At 35.5% G+C, this 23,383-nt stretch overlaps 2 protein-coding genes across 5 annotated transcripts in view; both read right to left on the bottom strand.

The window, feature by feature from the left end:
• The window catches only part of Blimp-1 (PR domain zinc finger protein 1), a 47,676-nt gene extending 25,033 nt beyond the window's left edge, over positions 1–22,643 (bottom strand). The window contains exon 1 of the mRNA XM_080146133.1: positions 22,515–22,643. Coding sequence (XP_080002259.1) covers positions 22,515–22,526 — 12 coding nt within the window. The 5' untranslated portion in view covers positions 22,527–22,643. The remainder of the gene's footprint in view (positions 1–22,514) is intronic.
• On the bottom strand, positions 6,631–15,583 carry LOC145304524 (uncharacterized). Of its 4 annotated transcripts, XR_013874108.1 has the most exons (10): positions 15,452–15,583; positions 14,774–14,917; positions 14,122–14,217; positions 13,149–13,240; positions 12,292–12,363; positions 11,511–11,570; positions 10,663–10,749; positions 8,878–8,934; positions 8,142–8,207; positions 6,631–7,236 (listed from the first exon to the last, which is right to left on the bottom strand). XR_013874108.1 is itself a non-coding variant. In XM_080146420.1 (7 exons), exons 2-6 carry the CDS (start codon positions 14,822–14,824, stop codon positions 11,525–11,527), a joined length of 357 nt encoding a protein of 118 aa, XP_080002546.1. In that variant the 5' UTR covers positions 14,825–14,917; positions 15,452–15,583; the 3' UTR covers positions 10,445–10,749; positions 11,511–11,524. The 4 variants fall into 4 exon arrangements, 1 of the variants encoding a protein (XP_080002546.1); XR_013874107.1 differs by having other exon boundaries at positions 6,631–8,207; XR_013874106.1 differs by having other exon boundaries at positions 6,631–8,934.
• Positions 22,644–23,383: the final 740 nt, after the last annotated feature.

Below are 23,383 nucleotides of genomic sequence, written 5' to 3'. Positions count from 1 at the left end.
CTACTAAAAAGTTACTTAAGACATAATTCAGGATAATATTTTCTAATGAAATTATAAATATAAACTAATATTTATATATTTATTAATAATAACTTAACAAAATTTTGCAGACTAATGTAATGTAGAAATCTAAAGGAATAAGACAATTGCCGGTATATTAATATTAATCCCCAATGATGATACACAAAATTTCCCTTCTGCAAATTACAATTAGTGGTTGGAATGTTTTGACACTCAACTAAATGAACCAACCAATCAAAATTTAAAGTCCCAAAAGTTGTATAACCAACGCATAAGAAAACGTTATCATAAAACTTTAGGGAATGTGTAATAAACAGCCCAATGTCCCCTCCCTCCCTGATGATGTTATGCCACACCACGGCAGCAAATGAAAGTTCATAGAACCTACACATTTTCAAAACAACAAAAAAAAATATTTTTGCTGTAATTATATCAATATATGACTGCTGTCATAATGACTACTTTTGGTGCTATATGTCAAATTTCAGTAGTAATACATTGACAATGTAATATTTCATGCAAAATGAGATATTAGAGTAAAACACTAGAGGGAGAAAGGGTTAAATAACTGTATCTCCCCATCGCAATTGCCTTGTGCAACCTTTCTATTGGGTCATTGAAAATCAACCAATAGTGTCGTTATATTAACTCAGCCAAATATTTTTTTGTGGGATTTAAGAGACACTAATGAAAGTTCTTTCACCCTTGTAGTATAGTACCATACATTTTCACTAGAAAAACAATAATAGTAGGGGTGTATGTATTGCCGAACGCCCCCCGGCCCCTTCCCCAAGATACAAAGTAAACGCCCTTTAAAAATGGAGAGAGGGAGGGGGGGGGGTTTAAATGGTAATAATAAAATTTTTTTAAAGGTGGAAGAGAAAGAGAGAGTGTGATAGAGAAAGAGAGAGAGAGACAGAGACAGAGAGATAAAAAAGATAAGAGAGAAAGAAAGAGAGAGGGGAGGATTTTAACACCTTATACCTTTCTGAAATTGGTCAAAACACGGGAGCGAGGGAACAATGGACTTTGAATTAAATTTGTTGTAAACAAAACGTACTCAAAATTGTTGGTTTAAAAACCTTGGGTACTTTTATTAGAATTGATTGTCCAAAATTTTCCAAGAATAATTTTAATCTTTAGGAGAGGTAATCTTTTTTATAATCCTTGGGCATGTAAATCAATTCATCTTGCAATAACAAATTAATCTCCGAGAAACTCAGCCCTAAGTAGTTAATAATAATTTATCTTCTATTGTCCTCTCCCTTCCTTATTTAGTATATACACCTGTTTATATTTGTTTTTAAAAGCGAAGCTTTTCTATAATGAGGATCGGTCCATCCTTACGCCTGGAACAGATAGCTTTTTTCGTTAATTTCTTTTAGAAAGCGTAGCAACTCTATAATCATTACCATTAAAACTTGTAGAGTGTCAGAACTGAATGAACAGAATATAAATGTATAAAATCGAAACAAATTGTAAGTAAATTTGTTGAAAAACTGCTTAAATACAGGATATGGTTTTGGGACATACTTACATTTTGAGGACTTGATTATAGAGGTGCTTCGCTTATGACATTGTACTTCGTTGTCCTAGGAATCCTCGGATAATTTTATCACATAAAAATTTGTTGTCAAAGAGTTAAAACTCAACATGCTTAATATGGACGTACGGACATTCTCGTAACGATTATAGAGTTTCTACGATTTTAAAAATGCTTAAATTTGGACATGAACACTTTCATTAGAAGCCATAAAGACGCCACAAACGGCATAAATTTGATGTCAACATAATATTGATAGGTTTAACACGGTCTCTCAAGGGTTAACATCCAGTATTACGAGTTTATTGAACCTTCCCTTTCCTTTAAAACTTACACACACACATTCACACACACATACATACACACAGAAATTTTGTGTGTATCTACGGAGGGTTAATACACAGAAATATTGTAAGGTCTTTGAACCTTCCCTTTCCTTTACACAGACATACACACACACACAAACACAGAAACACACACACACATACACACACAGAAACACATACACACACATACAACCTCAGCCTCTATCAGGTTATTGCACTATATCTCCGCCCCCCCCTTCAACCTCTCCCCCACTATACAAAAAAAGGCCGGCCTCGAACTTACAACCCCCCCCCCAGAATAAACATAATGTTAGAATATACATAACAGTGCTGACAATTATAGAGTGGTATTCCCTATTAAAGAGTCCCCTAAAAAAAAACAATTTTAATTGAATTTCATTTAATTAAACATAATTATTGGCATTTAAACGAAACTTAGATATAAATTATTATGAGTAGCGAAGCTCATTAATAAATAATAATAATAAAGAACAATTTAATCAGAACAGACAAACGGTAAACGGTATAATACAAAGAAGCTTGATGTCTGTCCGTCCGTCCGCCTGTCTGTCCCTTAAGATCTCGTTAACCACTGAACCGATTGGATTCTACTCGTCAGGGAATATATCTACTAGTCCTGTGGTGGTTTTAAGCTATTTTCTTGGGGGTTGGGACACCCCCACCAACTCCCCCCCTCCAAAAAAAACCTCAAATTTTTTAGGCAGTCAATTTAAAATGTGGTGGTTGCAGCACCAGATGTATTTATTTTTTTTTAAATTAACCCTTTGGGCTAGGGGCGAAGCCACTAGTTGTAAATATTGGGAAAGAAGAGGTTTTGTTTATTAACTTAACAGACAATTTATTGTAAAACTTTGTCTGGAAGTCGTAAAAGTGTAAAGAAATAAGTTGCGCCTATTTATGAAATAAGGCATCCCCCCTACTTTGAGTTATTTAAGCAAACAAAATTTAGCATAAATGGATATTTAAATCCCAAGGTATTAAATGATCGAGCGTTAGCTCATCATTTAATACCGAGGGATTTAAATATCCATTTATGCTAAATTTTGTTTGCTTAAATAACATTCTATTGCAACAAAAAGGTGATGTTAGCAAATAATTTCTTGAATAAAATCATAAACGTTTTTTCATTTAATTTTCATTTTTTTCACTGTTGTGTTTTTATTTGATATTAAAAATAAAAATCATAAAAAATCTTTCAAATCAAAGAGAAAAAATCTTTGAATTATTGGTCAATTTAAGTTCAAAGATTTTTTTTATTGTAAAAAGTTAATTTTTAAAAAATATTTTAGAAAAAAAATCTTCTAACAACAAAAAATTATTATAATCCAAGATGGCGTCATTACATGTAAAATATTATTTTCAAAACAAAAAATTTAAACTTGAATATCTTTTTTCACAGATTGAATTTCAAAAATCGGTCTGACAGTTTTTCCAAAGTCAGTATGATCTATCGAATGGAAAAGGTTTGAAACCGATAGAACATTTCTTTATACTAAAACATATTTTTTCTCCCATTTTTTCCCACACTTCCAAAAAATGAAATTCAATGAAAATTAAATGGTTCTCACGTTAAAAAAATTTTCTCACGGGTCCAAAAAATGAATTTAAATGAAAATCATATGTACCATTTAAATCAAATTAAATGGTTCCCACACTCGAAAAATTTTCCCACGCTTGACATTCTTGAAAAATGCTAAATAAATGGATATTTTAACAAACCCAATATCGCGTTTTTTGCAATGGAATGTTTATTTATTCACAGTGCCAGACATAGTAGCAGTAGGCCCCAGTTTTACGTCTTAAGTAAATTAGTTTACCTTTAAATCTAATACCTTTATTTAAAATATTCCTATTCCGATGAAAAAGGCAGCAAAAAGTTTTACTCTCAATTTTTCTATTTTTTTTCTTTCTTTTTTCTATTTTTCTTGCAGAGTGCAATAAAATTGTGAAGCGCACAGCTACTCTATAATAGGACTGTCAATATCAGAAATACAGGAAAAACAATTATTGAATTAGGCATTTTTTTACAAAAGATTTTTTTTCTTAAATATACCTAAATTAGATCCTAGGATAAACGCAAGAGTCCAAAACCTTACCTATTTCAGACAATCTTTTAGGTTTTTTAATGTCTAACCCCAGCAAGGGGCTTATTTGTACATTCATCCAAATTGGCGTCATACTGGCCTCCCATTGGCCAATTAAAATGTATATTAGCCTGCCATTGGTAATTTATTCTGTGTATTGGCCTATCATTGGTCATTTGTATTGCATGACGTCATTTTTAATACATACACCATTAAGAGCTTCAAACTTTTTAACTAATAATTTTAATTTTACAGGGAATGATTTTGTTTATCATAATTGGAGTTGTCAATGTATATGAATTAAAAGTCCATTATCTAAACTATTAATATCGTTGATTATTAAAATATTTTTAAAGGTCCTTGACAGTTTAAATATTAAAGGGAAAAATAGAGGGAGAAAAGGATAATAACTGTATGTACCCACCCCTAGGACCCTGTGTAACACAGCCAAGTCGCTACAAAAAAAAACAGAAAACAAGATAGATGATTCAAGTCCCTCAACAGATTATGACGTCATACGATAGAATAGCTAATGAAAGGCCAGTATACACTGTAATGGACCAATGGTAAAATTTATGCTGGCCTCTCATTGGTTATTCTATCGTTTGACGTCATAATCTGTTGAGGGACTGTAATCATCTTCCTGTAGAAATATTGAAATCCCTGGAGGAAAAAAAGGTCCTGGAAGTTTTAAAAATTCACAACCCCTTTTCCTCAGAATAAAAATCATCAAATTCAACTTAAGAACATTGGGGCAAGATTGATATATCATCCATTATCCTATCTCTGATGTACTTGTCCATAAATTTTGCAAATAAAAATGCATAAAGTGCATTGCCCCCAAAATATAAATATCAACTAAAACAGTGATGGGACAATCTATAATACAAAGTAGCACGATGTCTTCGAGTCTGTCTGTATGCTAACTGCTGAACAAATTAAAAATGTTTTGAGGGTTACTAAAATACTCCCACAATATCATGTATCATATAGGCAAAGACGTTCAAGCTTTTTATTTTTTTGAGGGGGGAATTCTTTTTTTGAGGGTGGGGGGTAATAACCTCCTTACCCCCCCATTGGACGTCCTTGCACTTCTAATTAAAATCCCCCCTAAAAAAAAGTTTTACTTTTTTTTCTTAAAACTAAAATTTAAATTAAGGGGAGGGTAGGATAATTCCCCTACCCCTAAATTTCCTTATAGACCTTTAGGGGCGTTACCGTTAGAAAAAAAAAAAACACTAAGAAGTGCATATCAGAGATATGACAATGGTCAATAAAATAAAATGAAATTTGTTAACTGTTAATTACTGGGGGAGGGGGGGGGGGGATTGGCATGGATGTAGGTTTTTGTGCTCGCTACGCACTTTGAGGGAAAGCACGTTTGTTTCTAACCCCAACATTTAGATAGATATATAGATGGACAAACAAAAAAAAAACAAATATATGGATCGCAAGGACAAACAGATAGACAGACAAACTTGTTAATACTCAAAATTGTGCAGACTGCAAAACTTGTTTCTAACCCCCCCAAATAGATAGATAGATGGACTAACAGGCAAACAAACATATGGATAGAATATCAAACAGACAGACAGACAAACTTGATAATACTCAAAATTGTGCAGACTGCAAATATTTGTTTCTAACCAAAAGTTCATTCCACTTTCCATCTCTCTCTCTCTCTCTTTCTCTCTCTCTCTCTATCTCTTTTGCACTCTTATTTGCATTCTTTCCCTCTCTCTCTTCCCCTTTCTCTCTCTTCAAATGCTTTCTCTTTCTCTCATTGCGAATAATGTGCAAAATTGGGCACAAACCCACTAATACACTAATGAACCACACAGCCCCCCTCCCCCCATAGTATTTCGCGAAATTTGCGATATATTAACGTTTTTATAATGAAACTGATAATGTTGAATTTTTGTTAGTCTTGGGGCGTTTTACGCTATTTTTCTAGCCCCTCTCTTCGACTATAGAGCCCCTAGAGGCAATGGGAGTAGCCGCTAGTTCTTTTATAAAGCCTTATACAAAATTGTAAATTTATTTTTCTAATGACATATTGCTATTGTCGACTGTTTAAATAAGATGTTAATTACTGACATGTTATCGACATGAATTTATCATAGTGACATTAGAGTCAAACACTAGGAGAAAGGGTTTAATAACTGTATCTCCCTATCGCAACCGCCTTGTGCAACCTTTCTATTGGGTCATTGAAAATCAACCAATCATGTCGCTTCTATTAACACAGCCAAGTAGCAGAAAATAATTTAGAAGCAGACGAAAAGGGTCATTAAAAAGGAAGGTAGTGTGGTAATCAACACCCAAGTTTATGTATCCTTATCCCTGTTCACATTCTTATACTCTCTGGCTGAGTCAGACCTCCACTTGTAACCGCCACCATACTCCATCCTGCTGTGTTGAGGGCTAGTTGATTGTTGCAGGCCAAAGAGTGAATACGCTTCCTCCCGTCTGCACTCGGTTAGATACAAGCCTATAAGTCTAGGCTGGCGGTATCTATATTTCCCACGTGTTCAAGTACGTCGTTTCTTACCTAACTAAGAAACAGGACGTCTGAGCCTTTAATATATATATCATAATAAATATATCCTATAATAATAATCTGCCTACTTCTAACCAGTTTTATATGTTTAATAAATGTGTATTTTTTAGAAATACTTTGTTAGATTATTGATTATTAAATTGTATCGGAGCTACTCTATACTCGTATTCGCAGTCTGTCTGTACATCCCCTCATACGTCATTTTGGCGCAGTCTTGTCTACCACTCATTTTTTGAGGGGGGAAGGTTTGGATAATTAGCGTACAGACAAAATTAAATTGTAAAGTAGCTTCGATTGCAAAGTGAAATTAATATTTTCCTGATAACTAAGTTTATTCACGGAAACGGTTTACAGTAACAATTTGTTACAGAATATTCATAATAATTATTTCGTGGCAAACTGCCAAATAAAGATAAAAAGGAACCCGCCTTTTATTTTCACACTAGTATTTAATTTCACACATTTCCATATTTTCTCCTTAAAACAGGAAGAAAGGGATATTCCCAAGTTCTTAAAAAGTTTCGTGGTAGACAAATCAGTGTTAACGAACACTACACTCCAGCACCATGACCGATAAGAAAAATGATGATAAACAAAAACCGCCGCCTCCGCCGGCTCCGGCCGTCTCTGGCACCTCGCAACAGCAGCAGCAGCAGCAGCAGCAGGCTGACCCGCTTTCCCCTGAAAAAATCAAAGATCTCATATCGGAAGCGTTAAATGATAAGTTAAACGAATATTCGGCACATTATAGAGATTTAATAAAACAAGAATCCGAGATTATGCAGCTCGAATTAGAAACAAAATGGGCAGGGTTTAAGGACACAGAATCACATCGCAGATTATTAGCCGATACCGACATTTTAGACCTAAAACGCAGAGTATCAAAACTCCCAGCGGACGGAAATCTTGGCCCATTGTTTGCTGAAAAAACGCTAAACGAAAGTCTTAACATGACTCATTTTAACACCATAGGTGACGATTCAATTAATGCCACTTTTTATGACCGTATATCGGTCCAGCAAAAGATAAACGTGGTTGAATGGGTTGCCAAGGATAGGATGACAGCCCCAGGTTGTATGGCCTATTCAATTGTAGGCTTTATAGGTCCGGCGGATAATGACAATTGGATGAATGTAAGAGAAACTTCTCTAACTGAATATGAAAAAACCTTGCTAGAAAGGATTCCCTTTATCCCTGATAGGATTAAGTCGTTAGAACCCCTCCGTAAAACTACAAGGTCTGCACCCAATGTAGCAAATAGACCCTCTACAAGGAATACGCCAAACACAGGCGCAGCCGCAACGGCAACAACTAGCGCCGCCGACGATGACTTTATTAAAGAATGCTTTATTAAGGGACAAAAATGGGATTCCGATTTTGCGAGGGATGCCCCTAGGTGGGACGGTAGGGCTGACTTTGATAACTTCTTTTCTAATATGTGGAGGGTTGCAAAGACATATAGAATCTGTGACCCAATCCTTTTTAAGGATATTTTATACCAGCGAATTTATGACTCTAGAGGGGAACGATTAGGAGACTTAATTACGCCTGAAAGAAATCAGGCCTTATCTGCTTTAAGTTATTACCTGATGATTAGGAGGCTGGTCACTCCTTTCTCGGATCCAGAAGTAGCCTCTCAGTACTTCTACAACCTAAAACAGGAGACTAATCAACCCCTTGACACCTATTTTGAAAACAAACTTAGGGTGTTCAAACTCATGAATCCTGGTCTCATACCTAAAAAGAAGTGGAAAGAATTCTATCTTAACGTTAGCAAAAATCTGCTGTATACCAACCTTGCCATAGACATGGCCAACTATGTTGAGAGCATGCAATTTTTGGACGATTACAACGCTTACTTAAATAAACTTATTAATCTCGGACAGAGATACGTTAACTGGGATGGGTCTGGCCATATTAGCAAGGAAAACCTTTCTGCTTGCTATTCTCAAGCTATGGAAATGTTCCTACCTAAAAATTCTGCGGAAACGAAAAAACAACCCATAATAAGTATTATCGAAGATAATATCCCCACTAACACGGCAATGTATAAGGAAAACTTAACCGAAGAACCTGACGAGGTTCCTTCTTGGGTAGACCATGAGGATGATCCTATTGCTTGGGATCAAATCGAGGGCGTTATAGGAGCCTTTAATGGGAGGAGTAAAAATATTAAATGCTGGCATTGTAATATCCCTGGCCATGTAGTGCAAAATTGCAACAAAAAGAAAGCTGGGGAGCCCCCAAATCCTGAGTCCCGCTTTGGTAAAACACGAAGTAAATTCACGCCCAGAAAAGCTCCAAGTAATAGTAATAAAATACCTGAGCAGTATGCGCGTAAAACTATCAACCAAATGGATCAGGAAGCCAGCGAAGAATCTGAAATAGATAAATATGTTCAAGCGATTGTTAAAAATCACGTCCTCTAAATATAAAAATGGATTTATGCGATATTAATTGTCCCTATCCCAGAAAATAAAAATTTGCTGAATGAGTTTCATATTTTGATATGAAAGATAAACAAAATATCCCATGCCAAGCTAAGCTTGCAAATTCCTTAATATCAAATATCCCTTGCCAAGCAATGCTTTGGCGCGAAAAAATAAAACAAATTATTGTTATTAAGTCTGACTAAGCAACACAAAATAAACTCCTCCCCCACCTTTCCCTATCCAAATGTAGCTGATACAGGAAATTGGGGGAAATAGGGAAGTAACCTGAGGAGCATTTCACATGCACTTAATATTTCCATTTTTTAAATCTAATAGTCTTTATCAAGAAGCTAATAAGTGAATACCTATTTTCTATTTAGTAGTATTTATTTTTAATATCGCATGACTTATCTAATATGTAAATATCGTATATTTTGAATGTATATATAGTAGAATCTAAAACATTCTAGTTCAGTTTTAACCGCTAGGGGAACTTAAGCGAATTATCTGTATATAAACAATGATTTTTGAGTTGAACCCTCAGTATCAATTTTATCTGAGAGTTGCTCACTCTTAGCCTCTGATTTTTGTAGCTGAAATATCTCAGCAATTATGTATATTAACTTATCCATATGGATACATATTATTGCATTTTGTACAGTGACAATAATAGAACTATATTTAATTTATTATGTATCCGAAAGATGTCGCCTAGAATGCTACCGCGGTCCGTATAAGTAAATGATAAAGTTAAGTAGGGGGGGGTCTATGGAAAATCTGTATAAATACAAGCAAATTTTCAAATCTAATTCAGTTGTCCTTCAGTTCTTTGTTGTTATCATTTACTCATTTTTGAGCTGCAATCAAGCAGCATTTAAAAATTAAAATCTTTAATCACTTGAGATGTGTTAAAACATTTTTGATTAAATTATTTTCCGCTAGGATTACTAGCAGAATGAAATAAAGTTAGTTCTATTAGCTTCCGCTAGGATTACCAGTGGAATAAAAAGTCTATATAAAAGTGAATGCACATTATTAATCGAGGCCAGTTACTACCAAAGCAGTTACTACAAACCACATCCTATTTTTTTAAGCTGATTTCAGCATTAATTATACTCTAGTAATTATATAAGCTTGTTCTACCCCATAGGTGGAAAAATTAAGTATAAATACTAACAATATCAGAATAATAAACCAGTCATCATTGACCCTCTTTATTATATTAACCATATCTAATAATTTTTGAATTATAATTTAGCGCTAACTTTAAATTATTTGTATCGTGAATCAGATACTGACTAATGACACTATATTTTGTATAAATACAGATGTAAGTCAAAAAATAAGTCAGTCTGTTTTTAATGTCTTGTTAGTTGCAAGCTGAACACTTATTTTTAAGCTACTTTGTAGCCCTTCAATCCTTTAAACTTTTTAGTTCAGTTATATTCCGATAGGATTCTATCATATATCCAAGTATATAAATAAGGACCCGTATAAAAATTAAGTAGTTTCTTTAGAACTATTAACATTCTCATGCTTATTGAGACATTTCTGGAGCTGAAAAGCGCTTGATAAAAACTTAATGAAACCCAGAAAGCTATACAAAATTATTTTAACAATTAACCATATTGTTAAAACATTTTATTATTTAAAAAATTTCGACAGACAACTATACCTGGAACACAGGAAGTCTCTGTGTGAGGATTACCATCGCCTAACCGCTGAGGTGGGGATCTTGGAAAATATGCATCTTAGGCTTCGACTAAAAATATAATTTATTTTATAATGCCTATCTGTGCAAAACTAAAAGTTCTTAATCCCGTGGGGGGGGAATTCCTGCAAACTGCTTTAGTGGATACAGGAAATAACTTTAGGTCCCTTATTTCTAGAGAAATTTTAGATGATAATAAAATCACATTCACCCCCGCCAATCTTAGCGCTCTGTCTGTAGATTTAAAACCAGTAAATATCATAGGACATGTAAGTTTAAAATTCAGCTTTGATGGGTCAGATAAAATATTCGAAGAAACGTTTTACATCCCTGAAACGACGTCTAAAATTATAAATCTAGGATATGAATTTCTCAAAGTTAATCGAATTAATTTATTATTAGATAAGTTCTCCTTTGAGCTCCCCAATGGCGAGCAAATCCCCATAGAAAATTCAACAATTAATATAGTTGAAGAAAGTAAAAACATACCCCTAATTCCTACAAGTAATGTTCATACGGAACAAAACTCCCTTATCCCGGGAATAAATTGGAGTAACAAGGGGGGTACTGGGACATTAAAACAAAATAAAACATGCGTAAAATTAGCAAAGAAAACAACATTCTTGCCGGGGGGGAATACAACAATGATAACAATTCCTATTCATCAGAAAAATAGGAAGCTGTATATATCCCCAAATAATTCTAAAATGACAAGCCATAACGGCTTAATGCTTATGGAGGGTATTTATAATGTAAATGAGAAAGGAGAATGTTGGGTAAATTTTGTTAATTTAGCAGGAAAAAAATATTACCTTATTGGATAACGTTAAAGTTGGATATTGCTTTGAATTCGAATCAGATCCCCCAAATTCCTGCAATAAAAGTATTAATCAAATAAATGAATTATCAGGAACTACACTTCTTAAAAGAATTAAATTCATTAAAGAAAAATTAGATTTAGAAAATAGTGATCTTATCAAAAACAACCCAGGGATGAAGGAAAAGGTAGTAAAATTATGCCTTGATCATTTTGATATATTTTCGGCTGATGATGCTGATATCGGTAACTGTGACCTCTTACAGTATAAAATAGACTTGATCCCCGGGGCTAAACCTATTAAGGCTAGAAACATTCAGTTAAACCCATTATACGAAGCCAAATTAAAAGAACAAATTGAAAATTGGCTAAGGGGGGGCGTCATTGAGGAGGGCTACAGCGAGTGGTCCTCCCCAATCTTTGCGGTAAAGAAAAAACCGACGGCTGGGGGGGAAGGCAAGCTTAGGTTCGTTATCGACTTTCGTGCGCTTAATAGTGTAACACGAAAAATTAATTGGCCCCTTCCCCTGATTTCTAGTAATTTAGAAAAATTAGGCACTGGTAATGTATTTACCACCCTCGATCTGACTAGCGCATTCCATGCGCTAGCCATTTCGAAGGAAAGTAAACACTTGACCGCGTTCACAGCCCTTAACAGGCAGTATCTTTTTAAGAAACTGCCGTTTGGACTGTGTAACGCGCCAAGTGTTTTCTGCCACTTGATGGACAAAGTCCTAACCCTTATCCCTGGCTTATATGAATTTATAATATCTTACCTTGATGATCTTATTATATTCTCAAAGAATGTTGAGGAACATCTGAAACATCTCAGAAAACTCTTCGGAGTCCTAAAAATAGCAAAACTTAAGTTAAATCTAGCCAAATGTAAATTTTTCACATCCGAATGTACATATTTAGGTCATATAGTCAGTTCCCAAGGACTTAAAATGAACCCCGAATATTTAGAACAAATTAAAAATTGGAGCAGGCCCAGGACAGGCAAGGAACTCCAGCGTTTCCTGGGCTTCTCCAATTATTATAGGGCCTATTTCCCATCCTATGCGAAAAATTCTTGTACCCTAGATGAACACAGAAATGATAAAATTATCGAATGGACCGATTCCCTATCAAAAGATTGGGAAAATTTCATAAATATGTTCTCAAATTCTATAAGTAAAGGCTACCCCCAGTGGGATAATCCTAACCCCTTTATAGTAGACGTAGATTTTTCTACGAGTTATTTCGCTGGAATTCTCAGCCAAAATCAGGGGGGGGTAGAAAGAATTATTGGAATATGTTCCAAAAAATGTAACGGGGCAGAGAAAAATTATCCAAGTTATAAAGGTGAATTAGCATGTCTAGTATTTGTTCTTAAAACCTTTCTTCATTATTTAAGATTCAGAAACTTTATTGTGCGTACAGATTCGATTTCCTTAGTTCATTACAAAAAATGGCAAAAAGGAACAATAAATGGTGTAACTGTAAGATGGATTTACTTCATCCAAAGTTTTGACTTTACAGTAATTCATCGAAAGGGTAGGGACCATTGTAATGCCGATAATTTATCTAGAGGGCAATTTTTATGCAAAGAACATAAGGAAACCGATTGTGAAAAATGTACTAGCTCATTTACCTTGGATCCTTATGAACAGGATTGCCCATACCAAGACCAGATTTTTGAGTTACATTCGGCTTCTGAAGTCGGTGTGAACAATGTTTGGCAATCTGAAACACAAAAAGATCAAGTATTATCTGAAATTCGTAGGTGGATATTCGAAAAAAAGAAGTTGTCAAGCTTTGAAAAAGCTGAACTAACCGGCCGGAAAGAGGTCCTTTTTAAATTAATAGAACATTTATACGTTATGGAAGGACTTATAATATTTAGACAACCTCTTAGCAATGGAACATTCATTGAAAGACCCGTCGTACCCATTGGATTATATAATAAAGTTTTTGAATTGGCACATAATAATAGTATAGGTCACAAGGGGGTTAACGAAACAACACGCAAGATAAATGAAAGATTCTTCCTTGTAGGAATTAATAAATTTGTCGAATCACGCATTAAAAATTGTATTACCTGCCTAAGAAAAATAGGACAGGTACCTAAACACAAGCAACCTATCACCCATTCAGCCATTAGTCACGAGATTTTTGGCCAGGTGTCAGTAGACCTTATCGGTCCTTTAACCCCTAACTATTTTCAAGGACAACATGTCCGTTACATATTTATACTGGTTGATCTATTCTCTAGGTATATTATCGCCCACCCCATCAAGGACGCCACCGTGGAAAGCACGGTGAAGGTCATCCTTGAACAGGTGGTACCCATCTACGGCTTATTTCGGTCATTGAGAAGTGACAGGGGAACAAATTTTACTGGGGAAGTTTTCAAAAAGGTTATGGATGAACTAGGTATCGAAACTAAACTTATTCCCCCAAGAAACCCTAATAGTAACCCATGTGAAAGGCATAATCAAAGCATTTATGCAGGTCTAAGATCCGATGACCGATTTGAAAGTAAAGACTGGGCAAGAAAATTAGCCTTGACCACTTTTGTAATTAACTCTAGTACGTCTAGAAGAACGGGGTATACGCCTTATTACCTCATGTTCGGCAGGCAACCAACTCTCAATCTCGATTTCTTTTCTCCAATCTTGCAGAAGAGGCAGGACATTGACTGCAGATCTTACTTGAACTACCTAAAAAATTTGGAAGAAATTATTGCACAGGTTTCCAAAAAATCTAAGATTTATTTAGAGTTTCAAAATAAATCTAGGAAGGCTTCATCTCCCCTTTTCGTTAACGACGTGGTTTTTGCATTTTTTAACCTAGTCAAAATAGGGGTCAGTAAAAAATTGCAATCTTTCTATGGGGGTCCTTTTATTGTAACAAAAAAATTCTCAGAGGCCCTTTTTGAGCTCAGTCCCTTTGGATCAAATCCAATAAAAACTAACCAAGTTGTTAGTAGAGATAAAATACGGAAAATTGATTCTAAAGTAAAATTATTGGGGGAAACACTTTCCTTTAACGTCTTTCCTATTGAGGAAATCGTCCCGTCTGAGGAAATAACCTTAGGAATAGATAATACCGGGCAAACCGAATTAAACGATAATAAAGGTATGGAAAATGACGATTTTACCTACCTAGATAACGATGGTGACGATTTAATAGAAAAAAACCCTGAAACTAGTCAGGATTTACCCCAGGGGGAGGTGGATTGTGATGGGGGAGGGGATATAATGGAAAAAAACTCACCATTTGAGTCACAGCCCATAGACCAAGAACCCCCTGGCGCAGATCGGTCATCCGGTCCTCAAATTCACGTCGAAAATAGTTTCTTGGAAGAAACCGTCCCGTCCGAGGCTTCTTTCTTCGCACAAAGACCCAAACAATCCAGCCCTGAAAAGGTTATTAACGTTAACAAACAAAGCATAGTACCAAAGTATATATTAGAAGAAGAAAGAAAAACTAGGTCACAAGGGGGGGATAACCGCATACATGTCCAAATCGGACTGCATAACCCAATTAAAAGGAAAAAATAAAATGTATATAAATGTATTATATAAAACCAAGGTGGCAGATGTATATAGCTTAATTTACGTATGTATAATAACGAAAATAAACAAAAAAAATATATGTTAAAACTAACTAATTAACATATTTCAGAGAAAAACAAGAAGCATAAAAATAAAATGCAGCATCATTTGGCAAAGGCACCAGGAGCTCGAGGTAAATTTATTTTGGGATTCTTGGGGCTTTTTATTATTTTGGCAAAATCAAATGCGTCCGAAATAATACAAATAGATGCGACTCAATGTGTAGCAAACGAAAATCCGCGTTTGAAAATCTCTGAATGCGCTGCGTTTCTTAATATTACTAATATTGAACAAAAACAATTTCACCTGCTGCAAAAGGTTGAAAGAAAAATTATACCTGGAATTCGTTGCCACCTCCGAACCAGTACTCATTACTGGTATTGTGGCAGATATAGCCACATACACCTCGCTGCTCCTGCACTCGTTGAGATACCGAACCTCGTAACTTATGAAGACTGTTACACCATGTCCAAAACTAAAATATTTAACTTTGAAGGAAAATCAGTCTCAGTGTATGAACACCAGATGTCATACACGCGTTTCCTGGTAAACGGGACACTTACTTACCCCAACAACATCCTTAACGGTATCGACCCCGCCTGCGAGGGAAACGGCGTAAACATTAACGGCATTTTTATCCCTGGGACATTTGAGGAAAAACAAATAGGGGTCCAGGCTGAGCCTGTTGAATTATTACAAACAAAAGCGGGCTGTTACCTGGGCAGTCACTGGGTGGGAAACAATTGTTTAGATCACAATCTGAGATTAGGCTACGATAGAATTATCTCAGATGATAAAACTGATAGCGCACAAAAATTCACTTCTCCTTGGCGAACGGTAGACATTTTTAATATTTCATTGTTTACATTTGAAGGAGAACAGGGTACCCAAAAATATCTAGTGATCGATCCCCAAATTACTCTAGCACTAGAACTTAAAGATAAAAAACATTTTGAAAGTCTAATTCCCGAATTATTTTATTACAAAACTAATATTGATAACTTAATGGTATGGTTCACAAATGCTATAAAACCATATTTCCCACTCTTAAACTCTAAAGAAAAAGATGATATGTTACCACTAGAGATTTTCTATTCCTACCAACAATATAACAAATTAATTGTCCCCGAAACTCGCTGTTTACAGAACCATTTTCTGTCTAAAAGCAGTATTCAGACTCATCGTAAAAAACTAGTTAGGGCGCTCGGTGAGCTGGATTTAGTAATACAGTGCGACAGTCTTAAAATCAATGTTTCTTTGGGAGAAAATTTACCCTGTTTTGTGGATCATTTTTCGGTTTCAATCAATAATAAGACTATGGGAATATCCCCATTTTCACGCAGATTGGTTAATACCACCCATTTAACCCCGACTAAATGTGCCGAAAATCCAATTTTCTTACATTTGTACCAAGGAAAATTCCTTGGTAATCAAGGGCAGGGTATGCAAATACTAAATGTAAATCAATATCTTATGGATAAACCGATTAGCTTATTTCTATATCATTCTTGGCAAAGCCTAGAAAAAACTAATTTCTCAGAAAGTACCGAGGAATTATACCTCAGCCAACTTGCCGCAGACTCCAATAATTTTGAAGTAAAAATAACTGACTCCTGGTTTATTCAAACGTATCATAAGGTGGTTGATTTTCTATCCAGTACTTGGTATCATATAGTGCTTGTAGTAGCAGCCATCCTTACAGGAATAGGGTCGTTATTATGCGTCGCTTTTATTATCTACATATTAGCCTGCACCAAAATTCACGCGTACAAAGAAGGAGGTACGAGTGAAACGCACGAATTGCGGGATTTTACAAATAATGGGGAAAACTAATCCCCTCAAAAACGGACGACCTGTATCAAGCATATATACCTATAAAATTGTCGTCCCTAAAGGTCGTCTTTGTAAAAATATTTCCTTATTCGGTATAAGGAATTAATGACCCTTAATTTTAAGTTTATTATTTTTGTTTTAGGATATCCCAGGCGGAATTTTTCAAGGGGTTTTCACCACTCCCATGGGGCCGGTCACTCTTCATACCGTCGAGAATATGAAGAGGCACCCTTTTACAATGAAGAGGACTATTACTATGACAGCAATCATGGCTATCCCCAGGGCGGCCCTGAGGAAGCCTACTATGAACCTGATGAAAACAGGTACCAGCCGCGGGTAAAACCGCCGCGCAACCCTGAAAACCTCAGTGAATTGCAATGCGTCTCAAAGTCAATCCACGTTTACCGCCAAGCGAGAAAAGAGGTTCCAAAGGAACTCCTAGACCTGCAAGAAAAATTGCGGCAGGCTAAAAACTTAGAAGCCAACGAATATTCTGATAAAGCCAGGTCTAGAACCAGGCCTCTAATGGAACAAAATAGGGGAGGGGAACCGCAAAAAAATCGGGTGGAATCGCCGCCAAAACGTAATGCCTCACCTGAATTGGAGGTAGTCGCCGTAAAATCTGCCCCAAAAGCGGTAGAAAAACGTCCGCCAACACCAACAGGCAGCGGCGGGCCAGTAGCCAAAAAGGCTAAGGTGGAAATTCAACCGCCTCCACTACCCCCTAAAAAGAAAGAAACATTAGCAGAAAACAAAAGTGAGCCTAAGGCTTTTTGGGTGACCGCTGAGGAATGGAAAAAAGTCCTATCCTCCACTGTAAAAGAAGCAATGGAGGAAGCTCTTCTCCCCTTCCAGAGAAGTCTGGAAACTAAAATTGCTAGCAATGCTTCATTTGTTGAGAAAGCATATATACAACATGGCAAGCGCCTTATTGAAATTTCCGCAGAATTACTGCGGAACCGCAAAAGTTTGCGCGACAAAATTCGCACCGTCTCTGAGGACTCGACCGTTGAGTTAAAATCACGAATGACCACGGTTATTGAGGCCACTAGTCGACTGTTGGACCAAAACTCCGACAGGGTAATTAAATATATTAATACTCGTTGTAATGTAATGAATGTACCTGGGCAGAATGTGGCACCAATAGAGGCGTCTCTTCCCGCTGGGGACGTACCCCGGCCAGATGATGATGGAGTCGAGTTGATCTCCCATTATGGCGGTTCTGAGTGCTCTGATGAGTACAGGCCCACCGATAGAGAAGGCAATCCAGAGGTCCTGGATCCTGCAGAGGAAAACAGCGACACAGAGCTCGATAATCAAATCAATGAGCTCTTTCCTTCTGGAATTGATCTGCCTGTTAATCCACAGGCTGGCGCTGCCTCTGAAGATCCAGTAGCCACGGCTCCCTGCGAGGGCATGTTAGCCCTCCAAAATGCTGTTGCTCCAGAGCCTCCAGCAGCTCCAGAAAATCCTACTCCCGCTGAACCTAATCCTGTGGATATCGTAGAGAGGGCTATGGCTGCCATCGAAGAACCTGCGAGTACCACATCAACCCGCAGAAGCCGGCGTGCTGGTCAACTGTGAGGGAATATTTCATATTCCCTCAGAGGGGGCAAGTGTGGTAATCAACACCCAAGTTTATGTATCCTTATCCCTGTTCACATTCTTATACTCTCTGGCTGAGTCAGACCTCCACTTGTAACCGCCACCATACTCCATCCTGCTGTGTTGAGGGCTAGTTGATTGTTGCAGGCCAAAGAGTGAATACGCTTCCTCCCGTCTGCACTCGGTTAGATACAAGCCTATAAGTCTAGGCTGGCGGTATCTATATTTCCCACGTGTTCAAGTACGTCGTTTCTTACCTAACTAAGAAACAGGACGTCTGAGCCTTTAATATATATATCATAATAAATATATCCTATAATAATAATCCCATTAATCTGCCTACTTCTAACCAGTTTTATATGTTTAATAAATGTGTATTTTTTAGAAATACTTTGTTAGATTATTGATTATTAAATTGTATCGGAGCTACTCTATACTCGTATTCGCAGTCTGTCTGTACATCCCCTCATACGTCAGTAGGTTGTTGTCTGTATATACATCTATACTATAGATCTGTTATAGTGACAGTATATACACTTATACAAAAGTAGTCATTGCTGATATTTTATCGACATGACTAGAGGGGGGCCGGGGAGAGGGTTGGTGACAGGCCTCTACAGAATTTTGTGGGATAATGGCTAAAATGGTGCAAACTTCTGACTGCATTTCCACATAAATTCTCCTTCCCCCCATTTTCGCAACCCTGCATTTCTTCTTGTAATGGGTATCTATCTATCTATCAGTATCTACCTATCTTTTTTTCTACCATTGCATTGTACATTGGGACAAATACCGGAATAAGAAAGGAAACCGCTAGTTTTGTGACAATGAAGGATAAAATTATTGGTTGAAAAGTTTGGACTTTAACTAGTTGGTACTAACACCAAATAAAATTTCAATAAAAGTTTCCAAAGTTTTGAGCCATAAAATAAGATAACATGTTTGAAAAACTTTTGGTTCCAGTGTAATTTACAGTCCTATGTCCCCTTCCTACCGGAGATTTTTAGTAGTTTCCTTATTTGAAAATTAAAGGATTTATTCATCTCATTTTTTTTTATATTTTTAATAAAATAGATAGACGTCAATAATAATTTTATAATATATTTTGATTAGGGTTGGGCCGGATATTCGGCCATTTTAAATTATCCGGCTTTATACTGGATATTGAAACTATCTAGATATCGGAAATCCGGATGATTTATAATGCCGGATATTTGGTTATCCGGCCGAATATCCAGTAATGTGCCGGATATCCGGCGTTGGCCAGATATCCGGCCCAAACATAAATTTCTTATATTTCTCTTTTCTACAAGTGCAGCTACTCTATAACTGGGACCACACGTACATCTGTCTGTGTCTGTCATTCAATTCTGGGTTGTTTTTGTAATTGATATTAAGAATAACATGCATAAGATGCTTGTAATTTATTTTCATTTGATGTAATTTGATCAACAAACTAGCGGATTCTGCCCTAGCCTCTAGAGGCTCTGTATTCGAAGGGATTGAAATGGAAGAGCAGAAAAATAGCTTTAAACCATGCCAAGACTTACATTAAAAATAAATAGCCTGAAACCACCCCTGGACATTTGTAATGCTTCCCTAAAATGGAGAACCTAATCGGTTCAGTAGTTATCAAAATCATAAGCTACATACCAAAATCATTTAATATTTCTGATGGTTTAATTTTAAAAAGATTAAAATTTACTTGATAACAACGCCTTCTATCTTAAATAGCAAATGAGAAATTGAAAGTATGGCTTCACCACTTTTAAATGTTTTTTTAAACATGATAGAGGTAGAATGTATGAATAATAATTTTTTATTGAAAAAAAGACTATTTTGATTTTTATTGACGTAAAAAAGAGGTTGAAGAAAAAATCATATCCGTTTTTTATTTAAAAATAATCTATGAAAAGAACGAACCATTTTGAAACAAGGATGACAACATCCATAAAAGCGAAGCTCTGAAATGGAAGGACAAACGGACATTAACACTTGTAGATTGTCAGAACTGAATTAGCAGAATATTAATGCATCAGTACACTGTACAAACAATATTTTCAGAAAATTTGTTGCAAAACTGCATAAATAGATGATACTGTTTAAGGACATACATACATTTTTGGGACTTGTTTATAGAGATGCTTCGCTTATAACATTGTACCTTGTTGTAATAGGAATCAGTTTTCAAAAAATCAGAAGAATCGGATAATTTTAACATACAAAAATTTGTTGTCAAAAAAGTTAAAAATCGACATGTTTAAAATGGACGTACGGACATTCTGGTATTGTTTATAGAGTTGCTACGCTTTCTGAATTGTACCTAACTGCTAAAGGAATCACCATGCAAAATTTGAAATCGATAGGACAATTCTAACATGCCTAAATTAACGAAAAAAGCTATCCGTTACGGGCGTACGGACGGACCGACCCTAATTATAGAAAAGCTTCGCTTTAAAAAAGTGAGACATTGTAAAAAGGATTAAATTTAAACCATCCCAGAAGAAATCATTTTGATATTTGCTTTTAACTTATTCCTTTTATTCCTTTACTTCCCAGGAATCGTTATTTCAATAATATACTCTTTATTACACAGATCTAATGACTATCTCGTAATGATTATAGATTTCATATGGTTTCTTAATAAACCTAATTGCTCCAGGAATCCTCATGAAGGTTTAAAATTTATTGGAGGATTTTCTACATTTCTACTGCCATATCTCAACAGAAAATTTGACCTACAACCTACATACCTTGACCAACACTAAGCTTTCCTATATTTTGAACATTAGAGTTAAACACTAGAAGAAGAAAGGGATAAATAACTGTATCTTCCCATTGCATTGTCCTTGTGCCGACTCTCAATTGGGTCATTGAAAATTAACCAATGCTGTAGAGTGTATTCAAACAGCCAAGTACCAGAAAACGATTTGCTACCAGACGAATAAGGTCATTGAAAAAGGGAGAAAGGTAGTTATATGTATATAAATCTATGCTATAGATTTTTTTTGACCGTTCTTCAAGCAGTAAACGAGATCTAAATAGGCAAAAATCAAGTATATAAATATAAAAATCGAAAAGTTTCAGGTAAAAAAAATAAGAGACAATTATGTAATCTCAAAAACTTTCTTACAGAAACAAATTTTTTTAAAAGGTAAATATTTGAAAAGCAACAAAAATGTGATTTGAGGCCATTTTTTAGGCTGCTTTTTTATGGGATCTAGTGATAGGTCAATGGAATTGATAAATCATTTCCTCCCCAAAATTTCAAATTTTTGCCTTGTGTAGCATATAGAAACTCCCCCTCCCCCATATCTCTTTTAAATGTTTTTAAAAACAAAGCTTTTCTATAATTAAGGTAGGTAAGACCGTCAGTCCGTCCGTCTGTCTGTCCGTCCGTCCGTCAGTCCGCCAGTCCGTCCGTAACGGATAGCTTGACTATCTCTATTGGTGTATCATAAAAAATTGGGGGTGGATTAATCTATTTTCAAATCCCATGTCTAAAAAGCAAATAGTAATAATGACATTAACATTATCTGCAATAATTTCCCCTCAATAATTACAATAGCAATTAAACTTGCACATAAGGATTTGGGGGAAAGTGAATTTATCTTCCATTTTTCTTTCCCTATATTCCTTCACTTTAAACTACTCCTTTCATTGACCGATTAAAATACATTTCAAACGACGACGGTTAAAAAAAAATATGGAAAGTCAGTTAAAAAAACTGTCACTTGAAATTTTTTTAATAGGCGCAGATACTTATTATTTGTCTGTCCGTATGTCTGCTCTTTAAAAAGAACTTTTAGTTAGTTATTAAACTGATTATTAAATTTTACAAAAAAAGTTACAACACTAGAAATCTAAATAACGCCACTTTAATAATGAAAATGAGACTATATAACGACATACAAACACCAACAAAGTTTAATAGGCATAAAATCAATAAACAATAAACCTACCTTTAAAATCATTATTACTAGAAAAAATCTATAAGGTCACGTGAGGCCCGAGGTCAGCTAATCATTTTTATTTCGCGCCAAATTTATTTTTTTGTGCACAGTCCTAGTATCACAAATAGTGTCAATAAACTGTTGGAGTATTTTACATGGGCTTGTAGTAAATATTCTTCTTCTTAATATTTTATTCGGTAAAATTCTCTTAACAGGTAAGTGGACCATCTTTAATTGAACCACCCTCCCCCCTTTGCTATTATCATAATCAACCACAACAATTGTAACGTTTGAAGAAAGCATTTTAATAACTTTTATTAGGGTAGGTTCGGTCTATTTTGGATTTGAAGACACCAACAAGGCTAAAGCCCTGTATGGCTAAACATCTTCCTCTCAAGTGGGATTGATAAAGAAATATTTTTAAAAATTATTTGGAGTTTGATTGAGCAAGTCAAATACAAAAATAAGAAAAATTCTACTAAATCCACTATTCATTAAAAAAATATCTAAGCCTTAAATAATTCAATTTTAAATTCATTTTTCTTCCCTTTTATAGTTACTTATTTTTTTATAATCATATTTTAACGTTTTAGAATGAAAACTAAAAGTTGCCCATCCCCAAATTTTGAGAGGTTTACTATCAGCCTGTACTATACAACGGAGACTTGAGTTCAATGAACTCTCAGAGTTTCAATAGGCCTAGTATGAATCTTCCCCCCTAAATACACACACCTCCGATAAGACCCCCCACCCCTTTGTAAGCTCTCGGAGCCGCATTCCTTGATAATTTCCCTGTTTTTCCTTTCTCTCTCCGTCATGTTTATACGGGTGTTTTTACAAAAGATATTGAAAATTTCTTGCTAAAAATATCCTTATAA

The sequence above is a fragment of the Acartia tonsa genome, chromosome 13 (assembly GCF_053477335.1).
Source record: "Acartia tonsa isolate MP-2025a chromosome 13, ASM5347733v1, whole genome shotgun sequence".
Classification (NCBI taxonomy): domain Eukaryota; kingdom Metazoa; phylum Arthropoda; class Copepoda; order Calanoida; family Acartiidae; genus Acartia; species Acartia tonsa.
The sequence above is the reverse complement of the archived record's forward strand: the minus strand, read 5'-3'. Positions and strand labels throughout refer to the sequence as shown.